The sequence below is a fragment of the Pelobates fuscus genome, chromosome 5, assembly GCF_036172605.1.
Source record: "Pelobates fuscus isolate aPelFus1 chromosome 5, aPelFus1.pri, whole genome shotgun sequence".
NCBI classification, from domain to species: Eukaryota; Metazoa; Chordata; class Amphibia; order Anura; family Pelobatidae; genus Pelobates; species Pelobates fuscus.
This window is the reverse complement of record NC_086321.1, coordinates 215,960,471-215,984,869: the sequence shown is the minus strand read 5'-3', so window position 1 is coordinate 215,984,869 and position 24,399 is coordinate 215,960,471. Positions and strand designations below refer to the sequence as shown.

At 42.0% G+C, this 24,399-nt stretch overlaps 1 protein-coding gene across 2 annotated transcripts in view; it reads left to right on the top strand.

Moving 5' to 3' along the window:
• PCSK5 (proprotein convertase subtilisin/kexin type 5) overlaps positions 1-24,399 on the top strand; it is a 399,481-nt gene that overhangs the window by 195,038 nt on the left and 180,044 nt on the right. For both annotated transcript variants that reach the window (XM_063455029.1, XM_063455030.1), the window contains exons 11-12: positions 15,742-15,859; positions 17,074-17,262. In XM_063455029.1, the coding sequence (XP_063311099.1) occupies positions 15,742-15,859; positions 17,074-17,262 (307 nt within the window). The remainder of the gene's footprint in view (positions 1-15,741; positions 15,860-17,073; positions 17,263-24,399) is intronic.

Sequence of the window (24,399 nt, the reverse complement as noted above, 5' to 3'; positions counted from 1 at the left end):
ACTAATTGATACTCACCTGTAGCTGGTCAATTAGCAGGCAGGCTTTTAAAAGAAGGGATCAGCCTGCTCAGTGGTGTATCCTGGTTTTGTGCTGCCCTAGGCATGACAAAACTCAGACGTCCCTCCCCCCCCCCCTTCTGGGCTGCTGGGTGGGCGGCGCTGCCGAGGGAGCACTGATTAGTGAGCTCTCTGCTCAGCTCCCTCGCGCGCCGCAGAATGATGCCGGGAGCCGGAATATGACGCCTGCCCGACCGACCGACCGACCGGATTGTTAGTTAGCCGCAAGGCTAACAAGCCATTTGCCCTGGGCATTTGGGGGTGGCTTTTTTTGCCGCCCCCTGGAAAATGCCACCCAAGGCAAATGCCTTGTTTGCCTTGCGGCTAATATGTCCCTGAGCCTGCTGCAGAGTGAGGGAGAAAGAGCCAAAGGAATGGTGTGTCTTGCATCTATATTTTGTTATTGTAAATTGGTAAGTGGGAAAGCCACCCAATTCCAGATAGTGATTATTGTGTTTAGTAAGTGCTCAAACAAAAGCAAGGAATTTTGTTTTGTTTATTTTATTTTGAAGCACCTGTATATTTTGCACCAAATAAATCAAAAATGCTGTTGGATGTGCCCTGAACATTGATTACCCTAGAAGGCTATGGTTAAGATCTGTGACAAAATCCTACCTGTAAAAGAGGTGGTTTTTTACAATATACTTATATTATATATATATATATATATATATATATATATATACACACAGACACACATAATTACACACTTTGAGATACACAGAATTACACTCCTATAGATACACACATGTGGATACACAGACACACATACAGACAAATACACAGAATGACACTCATACAGATACATAGGACACACACTGACATACAGATATGCAGAAATACAGATACGCATGCAGACACACACACATACAGACACACATACAGAGACAAGCACATACATACAGAGACACACAATCACACATGCACAATGGTTTAGTTACCCTCCTGTTTCCAACATTTTAGATGCAGGAGGGTGACTTCACTGGGGTCCAGTGGCTCAGGATAATGGGAGTCAGAGTTCCCACTCTGGCTATCTCCTCTCCTCCCGTTTGGCGCTCTGTATAAGCTGGGAGGAGTGACCGGGGTAGTCACTTCCTCCCAGCTCAGTCAGACCTCATCGCAGGAGACCTGGCCGCACTGTTAAAGATCCGCAGCGCAGACCAGGCCCCCTGGAAATACTTGGCATCGGGTGGCCCTAACAGACCTAACATGATGGGCCCCCTTGCAACTGCGACCGCAGTAGTCATAAGTAGTAACTTATAATAGCAGGTAAACATTTTTTTTTCATAAAAAAATGCATTTATTATAGCAATGTTTGTACAAAAATTGCTTACAAATTTGTATTCAGTCCATAAGGATGTGTTTCTTTGCTTTTTTTGTTGATCATAATATGGAATTTATCTAGTAATCTCTTGGCACAATTAACACTTTATTGATTTATTTTTCATTAAAAAAAGTTTTTCTGTGATAATATGAATGAATCTCGGTGTGACAGAGATATGTCTACAGAGAACACCTCTGTGCCCAGCATTTAACTAGCGTGAATGAGATGCTTCATATAATATCCTCTGCAGGGAACTGTTCGGTTATTTTATACTCTAGCTCTGCTCTGGCTGTTTTAGTGGCGATTTATTCAAACTTCACACTCTTCAAGCACAGATAAGGAAGACTCCTTTGCTCTCCAATGCATAAATACATTTACAGTATTGCTAATGTGTTTTATTTGATTGATTATTGATAAAGTGTTCACATATTCTCCAGTACAGTTGGCAATAACCATTCCAAGATTTATATGAATTACCATTCAGCGAACAGCAATTGATCTGGCCTTCTTCACAGCCAGATTTCCTGCACGCCATACTCACCATAAATGCCTTTTCTCCATAAAAGATTAGGGTTATTCCCTAAACTGAGAATTCCTTATAAATATACACTGGCTCTAGCCCTCCTATAATCTATTACCCTTAGAGGGCATGCTGGGGAATATTTACAGAAAATAGATTAATATTTATACTGTGCAGAGAATTAAGTATTTGATGGAGTGAAGGAGTTTAAGCATGCGTGGGATAGGCATAAGACTATCCTAGCTATAAGATAAGGCCAGGGACTAATGAAAGTATTTAGAAAATTGGGCAGACTAGATGGGCCGACTGGTTCTTATCTGCCATCACTTTCTATGTTTCTATGTGAAGGATTTAAATTAAACCCATTGGTACAGTGGTCTCAACGTGCCAACCACCAAACATTTCTGGACTACAGCGTCAGTGCAAGTCCCACAATTCTCTTTCAGAACAGAGTTGGCCGGGAATTTCTAGTGCTCTATTCCAGCAATGGCCTGGGTTTAGCATCCATGAATTATAGTGATGTCACGAACGGTTCGCTGGCGAATAGTTCCTGGCGAACATAGCTTGTTCGCATTCGCCACGGCGGGTGAACATATGCGATGTTCGGTCTGCCCCCTATTCGTCATCATTGAGGAAACTTTGACCCTGTACCTCACAGTCAGCAGACACATTCCAGCCAATCAGCAGCAGACCCTCCCGCCCAGACCCTCCCACCTCCTGGACAGCATCCATTTTAGATTCATTCTGAAGCTGCATTCTTAGTGAGAGGAGGGACAGTGTAGCTGCTGCTTATTTAATAGGGAAATTGATAGCTAGGCTAGTGTATTCAGTGTCCACTACAGTCCTGAAGGACTCATCTGATCTCTGCTGTAAGGACAGCACCCCAAAAAGCCCTTTTTAGGGCTAGAACAGCAGTCTGTTTTGTTTTTTTCCTGTATAATCTAATTGCAGTTGCCTGTCTGCCAGCGTGTGTCAGGCTCACAACGTATACTGTGCCCACTTGCCCAGTGCCACCACTCACTCACTGGTGTCACAATAGCTTGCATTTAAAAAAAAACAAAAACTTTTTTGAATGTAATATAATAGCAGTCAGTTTCCTTCACACGTGTGCGTTTCAGGGCCTGCCCAGTGCCACCACTCACTCACTGGTGTCACAATAGCTTGCATTTAAAAAAAAAAAACCTGTTATATAATAGCAGTCAGTTTCCTTCACACGTGTGCGTTTCAGGGCCTGCCAGGGCACAGTGTCACACCAGTGCAACTCATATCTGGTGTAACAATAGTGTACATTTTAAAAAAAATAAAATTTTGACTGTAATAGATTGAATAGCAGTTAGTTGTCTGCCAGCATGTGTGTCAGGCTCACAGCGTATACTGTGCCCACTTGCCCAGTGCCACCACTCATATCTGGTGTCACAATAGCTTGCATTTAAAAAAAAAACAACTTTTTTGACTGTAATATAATAGCAGTCAGTTTCCTTCACACGTGTGCGTTTCAGGGCCTGCCAGGGCACAGTGTCACACCAGTGCAACTCATATCTGGTGTAACAGTAGTGTACATTTTAAAAAAAAATACAATTTTGACTGTAATAGATTGAATAGCAGTTAGTTGTCTGCCAGCATGTGTGTCAGGCTCACAGCGTCTACTCTGCCAACTTCTGCCACTGCACAGTGCCACTCATATCTGTTGTCACAGTAGCTTGCACGCATAGTACCACTAATCGAAAAAAAAATGACAGGCAGAGGCAGGCCACCCCGCAGGGACCGTCGTGGTCGTGGTGCTGTGATTCCCTTTGGCCCTAGAATAATGCCCAGTGTTCAGAGGCCACGTACCCTGAACTCGAAAAGTTCTGAGGACATAGTTGACTGGCTAACACAGGACACCCAATCTTCTACAGCTTCCGCTCGGAACCTTGACGCACCATCCTCCTCCAGCTTAGCGTCGGGCATCTCTCAAGTTACCACTCGCCCGCCTGCCGCCACCACCAACACTAGCACCACAGCCGCTTCACTTGGTATGTCAGAGGAGTTATTTACACATCAGTTGGTAGAAATGAGTGATGCGCAAGCATTATTGCCAGAGGATATAGATAACAGGGATATGTCTCAGTCAGGCAGCATTACACACATGGACGTACGGTGTGATGATGTTGTACACGCTGCTGCTTCCTTTGCTGAGTTGTCAGATACAAGTGAAGCGGTTGATGATGACGATGCGTCCATGGATGTCACGTGGGTACCCGCTAGAACAGAAGAAGAACAGGGGGAAAGTTCAGATGGGGAGACAGAGAGGAGGAGGAGGAGACGAGTTGAAAGCAGGGGGAGGTCGCCGCAAGGAGCTAGTGGCACAGTCAGACAGCATGTATCAGCACCCGGGGTCAGCCAGACAGCACGCCAATCAATGCATGCTGTTGCCACCACCAGAATGCCGTCATTGCAGAGCTCAGTAGTGTGGCATTTTTTTTGTGTGTCTGCCTCTGACAACAGCGATGCCATTTGCAACCTGTGCCAAAAGAAACTTAGTTGTGGGAAGTCCAACACCCACCTACGTACAACTGCTTTGCGAAGGCACATGATCGCACATCACAAACGCCTTTAAGATCAACACATGAGTACAAGCAGCCCACAAACTCAAAGCCGCCATCCTCCTCCTGGTCCAGCAGCTTCAGCCACGTCAACCACTGCTTTCCTCCTTGCCCCCTCTCAACCATCCGCCACTCTGTCTCTCGCCTTGAGCAGTTCCTGCTCATCTGCCCACAGTCAGGTGTCTGTCAAGGACATGTTTCAGCGTAAGAAGACAATGTCACAAAGTCACCCCCTTGCCCGGCGTCTGACAGCTGGCTTGACTGAACTCTTAGCCCGCCAGCTTTTACCATACAAGCTGGTGGAGTCTAAGGCGTTCAAAAAATTTGTAGCTATTGGGACACCGCAGTGGAAGGTACCCGGCCGAAATTTTTTTGCACGAAAGGCAATCCCCAACCTGTACTCGATTGTGCAAAAGGAAGTAATGGCATGTCTGGCACACAGTGTTGGGGCAAGGGTCCATCTGACCACTGATACCTGGTCTGCAAAGCATGGTCAGGGCAGGTATTTCACCTACACTGCGCATTGGGTAAACCTGCTGACGGCTGCCAAGCATGGAATGCGTGGCTCTGCAGAGGAGTTGGTGACACCGCCACGACTTGCAGGCAGGCCTGCTGCCACCTCCTCTACTCCTCCTACTCCATCCTCTTCCATAACCTCCTCGGCTGAGTCCTCTTCTGCTGCTGCGTCTTGCTCCACATCAACGGCACCCCCCCAGCTCCCCAGGTACTATTCCACATCCCGGATACGGCAGTGTCACGCTGTCTTGGGGTTGACTTGCCTGAAAGCAGAGAGTCACACCGGACCAGCACTCCTGTCCGCCCTGAACGCACAGGTGGATCAGTGGCTGACTCCGCACCAACTGGAGATCGGCATTGAATTTGGGCAAGTTGACACATGTGCCGTGCATGGCACATGTGTGTAATCTGATCGTACAACACTTTGTGCTTAAGTACCCAGGCTTACAGGACGTCCTGAAGCAGGCCAGGAAGGTGTGTGGCCATTTCAGGCGTACCTACACGGCCATGGCGCACTTTTCAGATATCCAGCGGCGAAACAACATGCCAGTGAGGCGCTTGATTTACAACAGCCCGACACGTTGGAATTCAACATTCCTATTGTTCGACCACCTGCTCCAACAAGAAAAAGCCGTTAACGAGTATTTGTATGACCGGGGTGCTAGGACAGCCTCTGTGGAGCTGGGAATTTTTTGGCCACGTTACTGGACGCTCATGCGCAATGCCTGTAGGCTCATGCGTCCTTTTGAGGAGGTGACAAACGTAGTCAGTCGCACCGAAGGCACCATCAGCGACATCATACCATTTGTTTTCTTCCTGGAGCGTGCCCTCCGAAGAGTGCTGGATCAGGCCGTAGATGAGCTTGCTGGACCTGCGGCAACGCTGGAAGAGGATTGTGAGGAAGAGGAGTCAGAGGAGGAATGTGGCTTTGAGGAGGAGGAGGAAGACCAACCAGAACAGGCATCCCAGGGTGCTCGTTGTCACCTATCTGGTACCTGTGGTGTTGTACGTGGCTGGGGGGAAGAACATACCTTCAGTGAGATCACTGAGGACGAGGAACGGGACATGAGTAGCTCGGCATCCAACCTTGTGCAAATGGGGTCTTCCATGCTGTCGTGCCTGTTGAGGGACCCTCGTATAAAAAAGCTGAATGAGAACGACCTGTACTGGGTGTCCACGCTACTAGACCCCTGGTATACGCAGAAAGTGCCTGAAATGTTACCAAATTACCGCAAGTCGGAAAGGATGCAGCAGTTCTAAAATAAATTAAAAAGTATGCTTTACACAGCGTATAAGGGTGATGTCACAGCACAACGGGAATCTAACAGGGGAAGAGGTGAAAGTAATCCTCCTCCTCCCACGACGGCAAGGACAGGACGCTTTACAGACGTGTTGTTGATGGAGGACATGTAGAGCTTTTTAAGTCCTACGCATCGCCACAGCCCTTCGGGGTCCACCCTCAGAGAACGACTCGACCGACAGGTAGCAGATTACCTCGCCTTAACTGCAGATATCAACACTCTGAGGAGCGATGAACCCCTTGACTACTGGGTGTGCAGGCTTGACCTGTGGCCTGAGCTATCCCAATTTGCGATTGAACTTCTGGCCTGCCCCGCTTCAAGTGTCCTGTCAGAAAGGACCTTCAGTGCAGCAGGAGGTATTGTCACTGAGAAGAGAAGTCGCCTAGGTCAAAAAAGTCTAGATTACCTCACCTTTATTAAGATGAATGAGGGATGGATCCCGAAGGGACTGACAGTGGGCAATACATTCGACTAAAAAAGGCCTGATGAGGGGGACTACTTAATACACCACTCCTATCTGGTGGCACATTAGATTACACGCGCAGTGCCCCAAATTTGAAGTAGGAGGACCAACTGATAGGAATAATACTACTTAACACACCTTATAATAACGCAGAGAGAGGCAACGCAGAGAGAGGAGTCTGAAGAAGAGGAGTCAGAGGAGGAAGGTGGCTTTGAGGAGGTGGAAGACCAAACACAGCAGGCGTCCCAAGGGGCTTGTTGTCACCTTTCGGGGACCCTTGGTGTTGTATGTGGCTGGGTGGAGGAAGAGACCTTCAATGACATCAGTGAGGACAAGGAACGGGACATGGCTAGCTTGGTATCCAACCTTGTGCAAATGGGGAGTTTGCGGTTGTGCAAATGGACTGTTTGCGGTTGTTTGCGGTGCGTTAAACGGGGACTGTCACTGTGAAGCGGGCGTAACCCTTACACTACCTGATCGACACAACATCATACCTGATGTTTTAAAGCACGTTATTCCAAACGATTTAGGAATGTTAGGTGATTTATGCCCTTTATGGATTAAAACCAGACTCTGCATCAACTATGTAATTTTCCATGGGAGTTTTGCCATGGATCCCCCTCCGGCATGCCACAGTCCAGGTGTTAGTCCCCTTGAAACAACTTTTCCATCACTATTGTGGCCAGAAAGAGTCCCTGTGGGTTTTAAAATTCGCCTGCCCATTGAAGTCTATGGCGGTTCGCCCGGTTCGCCCGTTCGCGAACATTTGCAGAAGCTCGCGTTCGCCGTTCGCGAACGGAAAATTTTATGTTCTCGACATCACTAGTGAATTATAATTAAAGAGGCCAACAGTATTTAAACTGCTCTAATAAGTAGGTAGTAGGTATCTAATCATTACACATGTAACGACTATTTGAGAGTTTCAAGATACTTACATGTGGTCAGAAATTATTGAACTTTGTCTCTCTTGTGATAAAAGCTGTGTGCTTCTTTACCCATGGTGCTACTTGAGACCAAGCATAACATGGGCAGTCTGATCATAAATTACCAAGCAACCCAGCAAAGGCTTGTAAAAGTTGTCACCATCTTTATTGTAAGAACATACATAACATGCTGTAAGCAATGGAATGATTTCTGTAATAAGAAAGAAGCTTCAGAGAATACAACAAATGCCACATTGATTAAATAATACAGATGCTGGATGTCCTCAGAGAATGTAAGGAATCAGAAGATAATCTGATAAATTAAATAATGTAAAATAAAGCCAAAGGCTGAACATACAAATTCTCTGTCAAGAAACCTGTCAAATCCTTTTCTGTTTTTTACCATGCTTTTTACGTTGAAAGTCAGATATTTAAATACCATCAAAAATCACTACAGGAGGGGGCGGGGCCTGACCGCAGAGCTGTGAGGACGTGAATCTCAAGAGCTCCTGAACAAGCTACAATTGAAATCTAATACCACGACTTAAAAAGCATCTAAACGGGCCACAACGGCCAGCAACCGAAAGAGGCCATCAAGCGGAGCAGAATGATACCCTACAAGCGGCAATACAAGCTATCCTCACCGGTCGGGCGTCCGAGGCCTATCCACAGGGCGAGCGCAGGAGGGGCGGCCACTCTCCCGCCGCCTAGACTAGCCACCTCGTCGATTAAAGACCTCGGTTTCACCTCCCCCTCCCTCACGGACCGGCGGGGGTTATCCCGGTCCGCACTCCACAGGGCTTCAGGACCCTAAAAGCCTCAGAGAACGCAAACCACCTACATTCAGTGGCCAAGATGGCGGCTGCCGACTGGGCCCCTGGGCCTTCACCCGCCCAACCTATATCAGCACAGCGGGTAAGCAAATCCCCCCATGAGGACCGCATAACAGCAGCCTTCAACCTTTTTTGGACAAAGTGGCAGGCCATACTGGCACAGACCCAAGGGACTGCTGCGGCCCCCCGACTGCCCATCACCTCACCCACATGGCGACCGGCCCTGAAACACACAGATAAGCTACCGACCGGCACGAAGCAGCAGGGGGAAACGAGAAATATGCTCGGACATAAAAACCACAGACCACGCATCCGACACCGCTGGCATGGACCCCGACCGACTCGGAGGGCTCCCAAACAAGGACCGCCACTAAATACAACACACTGGCGTACTCGAGGGGCTGGGACACGGCCGGCACCAAGCAAAACCGAGGCCTGCCAGCGCATCACCCAGAAGCAGCGACACAGAGCCGCAAACAGCACCCAGAAGGGCTACGATCCCAAGCCACAAGGACACACAGAGACTCCGGCCTGCAAAACAAAGAGGGGAGCGGAGAAATGGCCTAACCGCCAAAGAAATACACCCACCACTCAAGGTACTCACGGTGGACCGGGAGGCAGCGGCGGAACCCCTCCAGCCTACTTGACCCGTGAGGCCGAAACCCTGCTGGACTTTCTGTGTGCTTTGTTGGCACCGACGACAGGAGTAGGCTGACTCCAACTGCCACTATACGGCCAGGACAGCTACCACACCACCAAACCCACGCAGCCGAAGAGGACTCTGACTCACACCATCCTTATCCATCTTCACACCCACTGTTCCCAAACTACCGGACTGACAAACCCACCCTGGGACTCTGCCTTGCATGTAGCAGGTATTGGATGACTTTGGCTCAAACATGGCCGGCTTGTTTAGCCTAACTGATCGATTTCCACTCTGTTTGATACACGCATGTTTTTCTTTTCTACCTCCTGGCAGAGGACACAGTGGGCTATTTAATACTGAGCCTTGTTGTGGTCATTCACCTATAGGGTCCCGCGGAGTGGGACAATGGCTGGTCAGTAGTCACCCAACCTGCCTATTAGCCTGTACTCAATATGTTCCTACTCCTCCAACATGTTACATACATGTCTAAAATGTTTTAGCTTGATTTATAGAGTTGTTTCGTCTGCTTAATAGACCATTTGCTACAGCTTGTTTATTCTTCCAGAATGTTCACCAAGTAAGCAACATCTCCTATGTGCACATTACTTTAATAAAGCCTTACCTAGCGTGTTTTCTTTACTGCATATAGTAATTTAATAACCACCCTATCTGGTGGCACAATATGTTGTTTCTAAGCTACTCAGTGCATATGCTTCATCTGGTTCACTTACTTGGGATTTTAACGCCAGGCACCATATCTCTTCTCTTGCTACCATTATAAACGATGTGCGTTAGTAACGTTATGCCATACAATTGTACTACTTTACTCCTTAATTTTACCTCACACTAGTCAAAAAAGAAAACAAACCGAGGCAATGCATACTGTGACTAGAATATAACATATTCAAACTGCGCAGAACACCTTTACTACGCATGACTTCACAATATCTAAAGCCTTGATCATTAATCCTGTTAGCGCAACACTCGTTTTAATTGCAAATGTTAGCAATGATGTTTTATGTGTTATGTTTTATATGTTTTCATGATGTCTCATGATACACTAGAACACCCATCTTGCACGGCCTACACATGCACCGAACACTTCAGTAGCGCTATGTTTAGCGGTACAACCATCCTAGTAGGTAACATACGACACAGCGACACAGATCACAATGGCCTATACTGTACCCTAGTACCCATTGCAGTGGTCACACGCCACACTACACATAATACTCTTGCAAGCATGGAACTAAATTCGCAGGCATATCCCTCATTAAGAAGCGCAGAACAAACCAGTAAATATCGATGTTATAAGTATCCAATACTGACCCTAGATATGTGTAAGCTTTTCTACATAAAAATTGTGCACTGTTTCAATGCCATGACTGTACCATTACGATGATATGCTTAGGCTTACAAACGCTGTTGTGGCGAGGTAAGCTGTCTTGTAACCTTCATGCACGCAAAAATAAAGAATTAAAAAAAAAAATCACTACAGCGTGAATTTTGAAAAAAATCAACAAAGTAAAAGCAAATTGTTGCCCAAAGTAGACACACTGGGAAAATTATTTAAAAGAGCTTTTTTTTTCCAACTTAGCCCTTGATCACAATCCTGTGTGTGTCTGATAATAGTTTCTGAACTTTGAATGTTTGGATTTCACATGAACACAATCCAAAAATATGATAAACTTTTCTTTTGGTAATGCTGCCGAAGATAGAAATTATTTTCAGTTAGAACGGGCCATAACATTTGTTGTCACCATTAATCAACCAATCGACCAAAATCGATATGCCAAGATCATGAAGTTAACAAAACAAAATCCCAATTGTGTAGCTATTTTGTGATAACATCACCGGTTGAAGGTTATTGACAAGCAGTTCAATTATATGACATAATATGCTTATTGGGAGCTGTGGATGGCATTATAGAAAACACTTAAGCATTTTAGAGGATATTGTTTAAAATACAATACAATACAAATATAAATACTGTACATAAAAGGTTCTTGCACAATGAATGCAACAAAGCACTAAGTTTGAAGTTCCCTTAATAGGCTGCTTATCATAAAGTATAACAATGCCAAAAGTGTTGAAAAGGCGTGATTGTGGTTGTGCATACCTCCCAACATGTGAAAAGGACATAGAGGAATTTATCACACTTACTAATGATAATCTATGCAACTAAATTGTAATTTAGACCAATAACAATGGGTCTTATTTACACAGACATATTTGCTATACACTCACACACCAGCAATATGGAGCTGATAGAAAAGAGGGGCATTAGAATAGAAAAAGGGACAGAGCGATTTGGGTCCAAAATAGGGACCATCCCTCTTAATTAGTGATAATTGAGAGGTATGGTTTTTGTCTCATCAGCTGCAGTCAATGTATTGGAAATTATTAACTGGTAATTTGTGAAGAGTATAGGTGCCCCGGCAAGAAACAGTAGACAAATAGTTGTTTATGGATCACTGAAAAAATATGATAATTTATTTTTTAAAACCATTGAGGTCTGCTGTCTCTGAAGACATTCCCCTGAATAATTTGTTCATTTAGAGAAATGCATTGTAAAATAGAAATATTTTATGTAGTGCTCTATAACATCACAAATGTGAAGAATACAGTAACCATTTATGGAATTATGATGCAGCACTTGAATAGACCTAATGATACTGAGAGTGATCAGAGTTTTGCCCTATACGTTTATAATCTACACAGATTAACTGCCCTCCAAGATTCTACTGCTTTAAACAGTCCACAAAAATGATCAACTCTAGTAGCACAGAGACTAGGAGTACAGTTCAGATAGGTAATTTATTGACTCTACATGTTCCTTGTTGCATCCCATTATGATCCCATTATGATAATCCATTCCAGCAGCAAAGTCCACTGCTCAAGAGATTATGTCATTTGCAGCACAGCTAGAACTCTCTAGGAAAGTATCTGCTTTATATTCCATGAAACATCTTCAAAAATACCTGCGGTGAAAGAATGTGGAGTAAGATTTGATAAGATGTTGCATGCTTTCCAGGGGAGGTGTTGCTGGCTGGTGTGCCTGCCGGTAAACAATCCTTGGAAGCATAGCTTGATCATACAATAGTCCTATTATGATCTTAAGATTTGTCATTTCTGTGGCAACTTGATTTTAAGTAGCTGTACAGATGGCATATTCAGCATGGCTTTTACAAGTTGTGACAGTAAATATCTTTTGGAACTAGATTAAAATAATTCAGAATTGTTTGATAATTGTTAAAGGGAATTTAGGTGGAAACAATGAGTAATTATATAGTGAATGATAAACAAAAGTAACAATATATGTATAATAGTTATAAAAGAAAATATAGTGTTTCTGTTAAACTTTGTGTCTAACAACCTATTAGAGATACAAATAAAATTAATAGAAAGTCTCACGAAATGCCTGCAAAAAAAATGCTTATGTACTTAATTGCTGTGAATAGTGATAGTGACTGTGGCATTAATCGGATGAATTCCATTTAAAAAATCTTTAGAACACCACATTCCATCTTGGTAGCAATATTCACCAGCAAGAGCAAGGAAATCTGACGTTGCGAAAATAAACAAAAAAGTATTATTGGAAGTGAAAGTGTTTTAATTATTTTAAATCTTCCAGCGAATGACGCATTTTTACAATTTCCATGAAACGTTAACATATTCTTTTGAATCTATACAATCCAAACACTTTCATCACAAATGTGAAAGGTTCTCTATGGCAAACCTATATTAACATCTCTGGTTTCCAAGGAAACTGAAAATGATAGAAATATGTTTCCTAATTTCTGATCTTTTAGAAGAAAAAAAAAGATCAGTTAGGTTTCCTGACCTTGAAATGCTCAGAGAGACATTATAAAAACCATTCAAGAATAAATAATGTCGCTGGCCTTCTATATTTTTTTTTTGTCCAGGGTAGCACTTTAACTTGTTAATAGAAATAAATCTCCTAATTTAGATTGTTCACTGTCAGACTCCGGCAGCATGATGAAAGCGAAATCTGCACTAGAGCAAAGATGTTCATTTCTGCCCATCTTACAGTGACCATCTTCCTCAATTGATGGATTTCAGTAAAACGTACATTACTAATGCAAGAGTGCCAAGCAGAACCAATTCAATATTCTGACTAAAGGAGTATTATTTAGATTAAGTAGTTTTGACTTTTATGAAAATGGCCTCTTAGGTTTTGGGAATTGAAATTACATGTATTTATTTCAAGTACCAAAAGAGCTTTAGTTTAATGAAGCAGTCTTAGTGTATGTCATGCTCCTGCAGCATCACTGCTCAAGTCTCTGTTATTTGGCAGTTATATCACTTTTGTTTCTGCTTATGCAACCCTAGCCACGCCTCCTCTGGCTGTCACACACACAGCCTGCATTAAATAAAAAGTTAAATCTTCAGTACAGTTTGTTTACTTTAGAAGTTTTATCTCCTGCTCTGTATATTGAACTTTAATCACTTAAAGGAGGCTCATGCAAGATCTAGCAGGCTATTAACAGTGCAGGAGATAATACATTCTAAATTAAACAGACTGTGCAATAAAGGAAGTATAAGCATTAGATTACTCTTTACAGGAAGTGTTTAGGAGGCTGTGCAAATTACATGCAGAGAGGTATGACTACGGCTACATAAACAAAGTGAGTTAACTCCTAAATGGCAGAGACTTGAGCAGTGAGACTGCATGGGGCATGGTCTATAATTAAAACTGCTTGATTAAACTAAAGTTTTTTTGGTGTCTATAGTTTCCCTTTAAGCCCTGCAATGCCAAGGGTTTTAACTGCTTGCTTACTGGTTACTAGCATTGCCAGTTGGTAAATAGTATGCATTTTAAAAGATTTTCCTGCAGCAGGTGTCTATTGCACTTATTTAGGAATGAATCTGGTGTTTGGGAAATATGCAAATCATATGCTTTAGACAGAAGTCATGTATATGAATAACTTATTTTAAATCTGACACTGGATTGTCTCTAACAAGATGTGCTTATTCGATTGAAATAACCTAATTCCAACCACATTTATCTCTAATAAATATGAGACTTGTAAATCTGGTAGAATTTCACTTTTATTTTTTTTTTAATTGTCAACCTGGATCACCGTTGGTCCTTAAAGAACAACTCTGTAAATCATCACACTCCAGAGAGTCTTGTCTGCTTCACAATGTTTCAAAACTGTCATTGCAATGTTTTAAATCATTGAACTGTGAAGTATTGCTTATTACATGTCTTTGGAGATGACTTGTAGGGTGAGTAACTACACCTGTAGACCACATTGTGTAGGCTGATACTTTGAAGTGTAGGACTTGTAATCAGTAGTCTAGTCTGTGTGTTCTTTATGGTCTTATTAACTTCTCTTTTGTAACTCACATTAGACAATCAATCCTACCCTTCTTATCCAGGTGGTCTTTCATTCTTTCATTCACTCTTCTGAAGTAGTACATTTAGAGGGGACCAGAAAAGTTTTAGAACGTTAATATAACTTGGAGCCTGTTGTACTTGCATCTTTAGGTGTCAATTCTTGGTGTTACAGATCACACATTTCAAAAGCTATTATGCTTGTTGATTGAAGTGCCATTTATTGTTATTCTATTTGGTGTGAATTGTTGCAGCATTTCAAACAGCTGTTAGTTATTGCTAGCTTATCAGCAGGGGGTAAAGAACTCAGAATAGTGTAGAGAAACTTGGAATTGTACTGAAATAAGTCTGTGAACGCCCTTCTGTATTATAATTGATTAATAATAAATGCAACATTTGACATATGCAAAATGGAAGAACAACCTGAAATTTATCATTACACAAATTAAAAAGCCATTCTATGTATTTTGTAGTATTGAATTATTTTATTTGTTTGCTTAACTCAGTAAACTGAAGAAGCATATGTTGTTTGCAAATTTTTTTTAAAACCAATTAAAGCGAATCTATCAGTTTCAGAAGTCTTAGTGTATTTAGCAAAGACCCCTAAAAAAGAGAGATCTGGTGTGGGTCCATAGGGCTGTAGGGTGCAGGGGATGTCAGTTTTACTTCCCTCGCAGACACCTCCATGTTCATGCCGCAGGTCCTTTTTGGCTCCTGGTTTTTCAGTTGCCAGGAACCAAGTTAGTGCTGTACTCTGGCGTATGTGCGAGAGTACACAGTGAGGCTACAGAGGATCCCACAAGACCTTTAAACAGTTTTTAAAGAGGAACTGTCACTTCCTGGGATTTTTATATATTACGCTGGGTTATTCCCTATATTTAAGTTTATATTTGTGAGATGTGAAATAGAAAATTAGACGTAGAATTAAACGTAGAAATCAACATGTCTTTACCATGCAACCAGGCTCTTCTAATTTTATGGTGCTGTGAATGTTCCTATAACAGAAGTAGTACTACTCATATATCCAAAATGTACATGACATTTACAAGTTGTATTCCAATATAATTGTTACAAATTGAAAAAACTGCTTTTTAGCACTTGCAAGAAAGCCCCCCAAAATCTTAATAAACTCTATATGTTATCAAATTGTCTATATCCTAACGAGACTCACTATTACTGTTTTTTTTTTTGTTTGTTTGTTTGTTTTGTAGTGAGCCATCTTTATGGATTCGGTCTGATGGATGCTGAAGCTATGGTGATAGAAGCAGAGAAGTGGAGCACTGTCCCTGCCCAGCACATATGTGTAGAGAACACAGACAGGCAGATCAAGTAATATTCTAAACACTGTAGTTACTAACTAAAATGTCTGTTTCTTACTCTTACACTTTTTCATACTTTGTCAGCTATGTTAATTCAAAGCGCTTACATCAGGTTCAGCTACTGGAATGCAAATAATCCATCATGGGTCATTCTAAGCACCATAACAACTTTTATTAATTGCAAAACTTACTACGTTTTAAATACACAGCCCTCTATTTTCCTGTTCAGAGAGGCTTATAATTGCAATAATTAACGTTAATGCAGCATGCACCTGCTATGCCAATTTACACGTGTCCAATATATGTTTTCAAATACCCCCAAAGGAAACATGCAGAAAATAATACATATCTACTAATTGTATAAAAAGGCACAAAAACTAAATTTTCTGTCGAGTGTTCTTTTAATGAAACATGGCTCTAGACTCTAGAGCCACTGTTACATGTCATGGAAACATCAGCCCCTGAAAGAGCCAAATGCAATCAGATCTACTGAAATACAGCACAACATAAGAATCTGAAGGTGTATAAAATGCTGAATTAGAACGCAACACTGTATAAAATGAAAAAAAGTTAAGTATAATAAATAGTGACAGGGCTTAAACAAACATTGTAGTGCCTGACTAGCAGAGCATTACCAGTAAAGCAACTACCAATGTGCTCAAACTCCTGTATCTGATGAAGCTGTCGGGTAATAAAAACAAATATCACATGAGTAGTGAACAGGGAGGATTGACTGAAAATGTTTAGTATTAATGATGATGATGTAAAGCACAAGTCGATAAAAGTGATGAACAATGGAAAAGAATAAATTTGTGTGCTGTATAATTATATTGTACTGTGCTTATAGCATTGAGCAGCTTATTAAGGTAGGATGGAATAACAATTAACAATGCAGTGCAGAATTATATGAGAGGCTGACTTTCATCATTCAGCAGAAATTCACATTCATTCAGTCTTTTTTAGAACAAATGTTTCTATTATAATCAGTTTGATGAATTGTGTGGTGTTTCTGTTCTTTAGAATTTGTTGTTTTCGCTGTGTGTTCCTTCACTACATTTAGCTATTTTGGTGGCCTAAATTGTAGGGTATTTTACAACTATTGATCGTCAGTGAAGGTAAAACTATAGTAGTTTTCTAAACTCCATAAACTTATCATTTTGCTATAGAAATATTAAAGTTTGAGTGTCACTACTAACACATTCTTTTTTAACTGATCTTCAACAGGACGATTCGCCCAGATAATGTTGTTCGTTCTATATATAAAGCCACTGGCTGTGCTGACAACACCAATCACCACGTGATTTACTTGGAGCATATAGTGGTGCGCATTACAATCACACATCCACGAAGAGGAGATCTAGCAATATACCTGACTTCTCCTTCAGGCACCAGATCACAGCTGCTGGCGAACAGGTGAGGTCTCCTTGGTGACCTATTATTAGAGATAAAGTAGGCTTTATTGTGTGGTTTGTGATGTAAACAAGGACCAGACTTCAGGAACAAGTTACAATAAACACAGAAGAGGAAGCTATTCTTTATCACCCTTTAATTTTGTTTACGCCTTCAGGCAAAGCTTTAGTTATAAAAGGAAGACTTTAGACAGACACAGTAAACCCCCTAATCTTAGGAACAAACTGCGGTGGAGAAGTTTTTGATCTGCATGTCAACATTGCAGAAGTGAATCAGGTCTACAACATTTTCATACTGAATTATAGCTCTGGCTAATTTGATATTTTTGGTTCTACATTCTGGACCATATAGGAAACCATATTATGTGTTCCTCTAAAATTGTGCAATTTTCAGTTCTCTAAGAAACTTTCGTCAGGATATTTTCGAAGTCCTTGGAGTGCTATCATTACTTTATATATATATATATATATATATATATATATATATATATATATATATATATATTAGCGGACCACGTGTAACCCGACTGGTTACCTCCGCTAATTCCTTCTCTGAGCCAGACTGGAATCATTAAAACAAGCAGATACCCATTCCGCCCAGTAACCAGACAAAACCAGAGAAATCATAGTTGTGGTAGTGAACTGATTTATTTCAGGCCACACACGGCTTTTCATTCACAGGATCCTTTGTGCCTGAGAGATAATTGTGTGAGAAAACTCTACAATTCAATTATCTCTCAGGTACAAAAAATCTATACAAAATATACAGTACCTCAAAAGTACCCCCACCATAACTAGGAACCCCACAATCATCGGGTAGCCCTGATCTGAGTGTATAACATATCCAAATATCACTCAGATCAGTCCAGTGAAACTGGAATGGCACCGGTAAAGTTTTGACTGGCCTGACACGAGGCACTAGCCCAAAACAGTTCCTAGAAAATAGGTGTCCTTTACCGGGATTTGTGAGAGTGCCTAGCCGAAAAGAGTTCCAGGCACTCGACGACCGAGTGCCGCTGCCCACGTTTAGGAGACAAAATGGCTACCACTCCTTTGTCTACCACGTGCATGTGGTTATACAAAATGGCGGCCACCCAGGGGAAGCATTCATGAATTGCTTCCCTTGCGGTTTCGCACTTAAGTTGCTGGTGTGAACGTTCTAAAGAGGTACAGGGGTGGTCCTTGTTCAGGAGACGAATGGAGGGTGTTCGTATACCCTAACTACTGAACAGAAAAAGACAAAACAGTTGAAATTAGGCAAAACAGACGAATTTGGCGTTATGTTCCGCTATATATATATATATATATATATATATATATATATATATATATATATATAATGGAAAGATGTGCATTAAGCCCATTTAGTGTTTTTATATATATATCATATATCATAAAAAATTGGGTGATCGTAACAACCCCTAGATGTTGGGCTAATGTAACATCCCCAGGATGTACTTGGAAACCAGAGTAATCTGAATGTACCTTTCCTGGTTAAATACTTTGTTATTGTTATTCTTTGTTATTATTATATATATAATGCCAAAATACCAGAATATTGCAGTATGCAGTATCTTTTTTTTTTTCATTGGACTAACCTAATATTTAAAGTATTATCAGGTCTGAAGCAATACTGATCAATATAATAGAGTTTTGAGTATTATGTTAGCCCAATAAAAAATGTATCAGTGATCATTGGCTAACCCAATCTACATTTATATATATATATATATATATATATATATATAAATTATTGCTACTATTAATTGTTTCTTAGTACTGCTTAATATTGAACCATGAGTTTTTTCAGGCTCTCAACATTATATATTATATTCTAAATTTTGTTTACAAAAATCCATGTTGCTTAAATACCCCTAATAGGTGTATATTCCAAGACTCTTTTACAATGAGTAATGGTGGACGGCTGTGCATTATACAATATACAATAAAGTAGTAAAGACTTGTTCTGAGCTTTATTTGATATGCTTATTTGGACAGTCTTTTTAAACTAAATAATTAGCTAGCATTGTTAGGTCTGAGGCAAATAATGGAAACACTACATACTATAGTCTATTTATTAATTCATTAATGCTGCTATTATAATAAAATGAGCAGCAATCACCCAGGGATTAGTACTTACCAAGTCGGCTGACTACAGACTATAGCTCCCCGTCTGTATTATACAGTATAAACCAGCTCTTCCTATTTTACTCACCTCTGTTACTGGTTGATATGCATGGAAGGTTGACAGCTATACACACGTATCTGCTTTGCAGCCTGCTCATTGACAAGAAATAATTATCTCACTCTTGGTGGTCAGCTGTTTGGAATATAAAAAAAATCTAAAATGTACCATATGCTGCTGAGGAGTTGTGGAGCAAATATCTACTCTATTTCCCTGGCAGGTTTAAAATACAAATTCTTCCAAGCACTGTATCTGTGTCTGGCATTGTGACATTGCAGTTTACTTTTGCCCCATCTTATTCCGATTACATTTAGCTGGTAACAGAAATAGCTTGCATTCCAGTGTCATGAGGAGCAAAAACACATTTTAAAGGGTAAGACAGATTATGGGTTCTACAAAATGTTGGTGGTAATAACTTCAACCCTCCAAAATACAAGTGAAAAGCACCCCAGGTACTGATTGTTAAAATAGAAATGCCTAATAAAGACGAAGTGAGAAAACGAACGCAAGGTAAATCTGCAATTTATTATAATAGTCGTCTAAAAAGAACAGAAAAAAATAATTACGCACGGTGCAAAGCGAAAAATAAACAAACAGAAGAAAACATATAGTCTAAACTGCTAATCTGAATTGGGCATTTCCACCCATACGTATACTAGGGAAGAATTGCTAAATGGTGGGCTATTCATAAAACTCGTTGTGTATCTCACTATTAGAAAATGAATACATTCGAGCCACTGACATCTGCGTGTTTAATGCAATTGCCAAAGCTGTTCCTTCAGCTTCACAAAGCAAGTTTATATCTATCCCAGTCTTCCATGTTCAGTGTTCGCATGTCTTTGTGTTCCACGTCATCTTTGGACGGTATTCTGTGTTTTGCAAGTAACATCTGCTCTTCATTGTACATTGTAAACTATGCAGGCCTTCACACACAGATCAGAGAAATTACATCCTTAGTAGATCCTTATGTCAGTTATAGCAAGCTGAGTCTGATTCAAGATCTGTTGTTCATTAAGGTTTGTGATTACCACATGTAGCCATGGTCCGTGCACAAACACTGTGAAAGGCAATTAGGGAAGACCTCATGCAATGCAAATACAGTTGGATTCTATTAGAAAACGTGCAACTTCAGTGACAGTTATTGCTACACACACAAAGTAATAAACTTTCTTTGTTTGTTAGGAATAAGGCTAAACTGAAGATTGCTTCTGTATGGAAAGTGGCTTGACTTGCTCTTTACCCCAGAAAGACTTTCAAGGAGAAAATCGTAGTCTTTAGTTTGCTGGATTCTTCCACAGTCACGAGCGTATTGCATCTTTATAATTTTTGACAGTCTCCTGCTTTGAAAATGAAACATCTGCTTTATCAACTGTTAAACTGCAATCATGAGGGAAAATCACTAGGCAGCGATAAACCCATTCCTATGCTGAGACTTTCCATTCTGTTAAAGTTTATTTATGCTAATATGGCTGTGACTATAGCTGGGGAGAATATTTCCAAATCAGCTATTTTAGCCTTAATTTTGCATTAAGATTTTAATTCCTTTCAATTTGAAGTTCAGTGAACCCTGTGAGTGTTTTTTTGACAGTGAAAAGCATCTACACAATATGATGCTTCCACTCACTGCCATGCTTCCTTAAAGGATTGCCAATTTGATTCGCAGTCTCTTGAGTTTTGGTGGATGGCTTCTATGGTCGAAGTGGCAACTGCACCACATTTTTTCCATTCTGCAATAGATTTAACAATGTTCCAGAAGAAGATCAAAGTTTATGAATGTATTTATGTATTTATTTTATAACCCATCCTTGAACTGTGCTTTTCTAGAACTGTATTTCAGAATTGTTTTGCTATTTCAGTGACTTTGTGATGTTGTTTGTTTAAATATGCACTTTGGGCCTCCTAGCAAGGTATATTTATTCAAAGATCATGTGACATTGCACTCAGGTGAACTCTACTGATTAATTGAGTTCTAATGGTAATTAGAGCTTATTTAGAGTTTTCATAGCACCCAGCAAATGCCTGCTTTTATCTTTAATCGATTAAAGACCTGTCACTGCTGATATAGTCCACAATGCATTCAATTTCCATGAATCAGCGGTTGAGTTGAGTTCAGCGGCTGAGTTGAGTTGAGCTTGCGTTGTATTATGTGTCTTAATGTTACTATATGCAAAAATCTATAAATATGTTTTAATGACTTTTTTCAAAATTTTCTTTTGCTTTATTCAAGCAAAACAATGACATATAATTATATATTGAACACAAAAATAAATTTTCCCTTATATAAAACAGCATAAATTATGCTGTGGGTGCAGAATATAGGAAAGAAGAAAATCACTGGTGAAGAAGCACATGACAAAACTCTCATAATTATTCCGATCCTTTATTCACAGCCATACTAAAAAGTATTGGTCTTTATGGCATTAATTAACTTTTGATAGTAACGTGGCGTGTAAAGCATATGATGCAAATCACAATCATATTCATTTTTTTTTTGTGTCAATCAATTTTTATTCAGTAGTCAAAAGGTAACAAAAATAGGCATAGTAAATACAATTTTTGATCTTTACAGTGGTGACATAGTTAAACAGGTATACCTGAGGTTAGCTATCAGTACACATTAGTGGGGTATGTTTGAGTGGTATTCAGGTTAACATAGTCTTTCAGCTCTGAAATGAGGTCAGTTTCTGGTATGCATGAACACGATTTTGTGGAGGGGCAAACCTCCAGGACAGGTGTCATCCCTTCTCCATATACGTCAGGGTTTGTGTGTAGACGCAAAGGTGAAAAAACCCTTTAGGCGAATGTTATCCTAAGCTAACGTTCTAGTGGGTGCGTTTGGCATTAGCCCTCTTGTGGTCAGCCTCGTCTCCCTCCCTGTAGGATGTTGCTCATTTCCTGTATCTGTTCGGGTGTTTTTGTCTCATGTCTTAGTTGTGTTCTGGCTTAACGGTGGTTAGTCCGACCTCTCTTATTATCGTTCCCCAACCACCCTCTTCCCGTTGGTCTAACGGTCCTGTCTGTACTGTAGATGTCATGGGCATCCCTGTCTGTGTGGTGTGGTAGCCAGGGTTCGCCCTATTTCGGTCTCGTCTAACTCTCTGTTCAAAGTCCAACCCGTCGGGTTGTGCCGTCTCTCGTCTGGTGTGTCAGGAAAAGGGGGGGTGCAGTAATGGGTGATTGTCGGGGTAAGGGGTTGGAGGGGAAGGGTAGGGGTCAATGAAGCTTCTGGCCAACATCCCGGGTGAGGTCCCCACGGGCGTGCTCTAGTTCCATGTTCGGACAGCGCACGTCTAGGTCACACGTCCTTTCGTACTGGGCCCAGTCCTCAGCGCCCGGCATGTCTCTGTGTCTTTATGCTCTTCCCGTGGAAATGTAGTGCCTCCACGGGTACCATTGTAGGGCGCACTTGTCCGAGCGTCCCTGCAGGGACGCAGTCAGTATTTCCATCTCGTAGATAGATTCCACCTTATCAACCCATTGGCTAAAAGTGGGCACCGAGGTCCTATTCCAGTGCACGGGGATTAGGGCTTTTGCGGCATTCAGCATATGGATGGTCAGTGATTGTTTATATTTCCTGATGGGGACTGAGGTGTGGTGAAGGAGCATCGTCATAGGCAGTAGGGGGAGATCGCATCCAGTTATTTCTTTTATTTTCGAATTTATCTGTCGCCAGAATGGTACCAGTCGGGGGCATGACCACCATATGTGCACGGTCGTTCCCACAGCTGAGTTGCATCTCCAGCATGAGCCTGCGTTGTTGGCGAAGTGTCTCAGGATATCAGGCGTGCGGTACCAGTGGGACAGTAGTTTATACCCGGTCTCCTGGACCTTAGAACTAATGGAGCATTTATGGGTGAGTAGTACGATCTTGTCCCATTCTTGATCCGTGAGTTGCGTGCCCGTATCCCTTTCCCATTTGCTTCTGTGGCCCAAGGGGGTGTTGTCCATGGTTTCTCGTAGAGTTTTGTACAGGAGTGACACTCCGTGGTCCAAGTGAGCTCGATTTGTACACAGCCGCTCGAAGCTGGTTAGTTGTCTGTGGAGATGGTTCTGACCCGCGATTCTGCCTATATACGTCCTCACCTGGTGGTAGCGGAATTCGTCCAGTTGTGTGGGTCGTGCATCTCCCAATAAGTCGGGTAATGGTCTGAGCGTTGCTCCTGTGCACCATCGGCTCACATAAATCCAATCGGGTTGCGGGTAGCCCTGGAAAGCTGCTGGGGGTAAACCTCCTGCCAACTCCGGGTTGTGGGTGATAGGGGTCAGGGGGTTCGGTGACGTGGTTAGTTGCAGAGTGTGGCGGGTTTTGCACCATGTCTTGAGGGTCGCGTCGATCATGGGGTTGTCTACTCTTAGTTCCGGGAAGGTGGCCTGGCCCAACCATAGTTTAGATGGGAACTGGCCTTGTGTTTGCTGGAGTTCCATCGCCACCCATTGTTTCGGGCTGTTACTTACGTGCCAGTCTACGATCCTATGCAGGCTTGATAATAAGATTGAACCGACGGTAGTCCCAATCCGCCGGCCGTCTTAGGACGTTCCATGACAGTCTTACGGATGCGTGAGGGTCTGTGATTCCATACAAATCCGCGAATGGTCGAGTCCGCGTCCTTGAAGAATGTGTGTGGTATAGAGATGGGCAAGGTGGCGAAGAGATATAGCAGCCGTGGCAGCACGTTCATTTTGACCGCGTTAATACGGCCAAACCAGGTGATGTAGCTCGTCGTCCATCGCTGCAGGTCCTGCTTTATGCATTTTAGGAGGGGAAGGAAGTTCAGCTGGTAGACCTGTGATAGGTTTTTGGGCAGCCAGGTACCTAGGTAACGCAGTTTCTCTGTGCACCAGGAGAAGGAGAATTGGTCGCTGAGTCTGCGGGCGCCTTCTTCCTCCCGCATTATCGGCATCGCTTCCGACTTATCCAGGTTGAGCTTCAGGTTGGACACTAATCCGAAGCTGCGG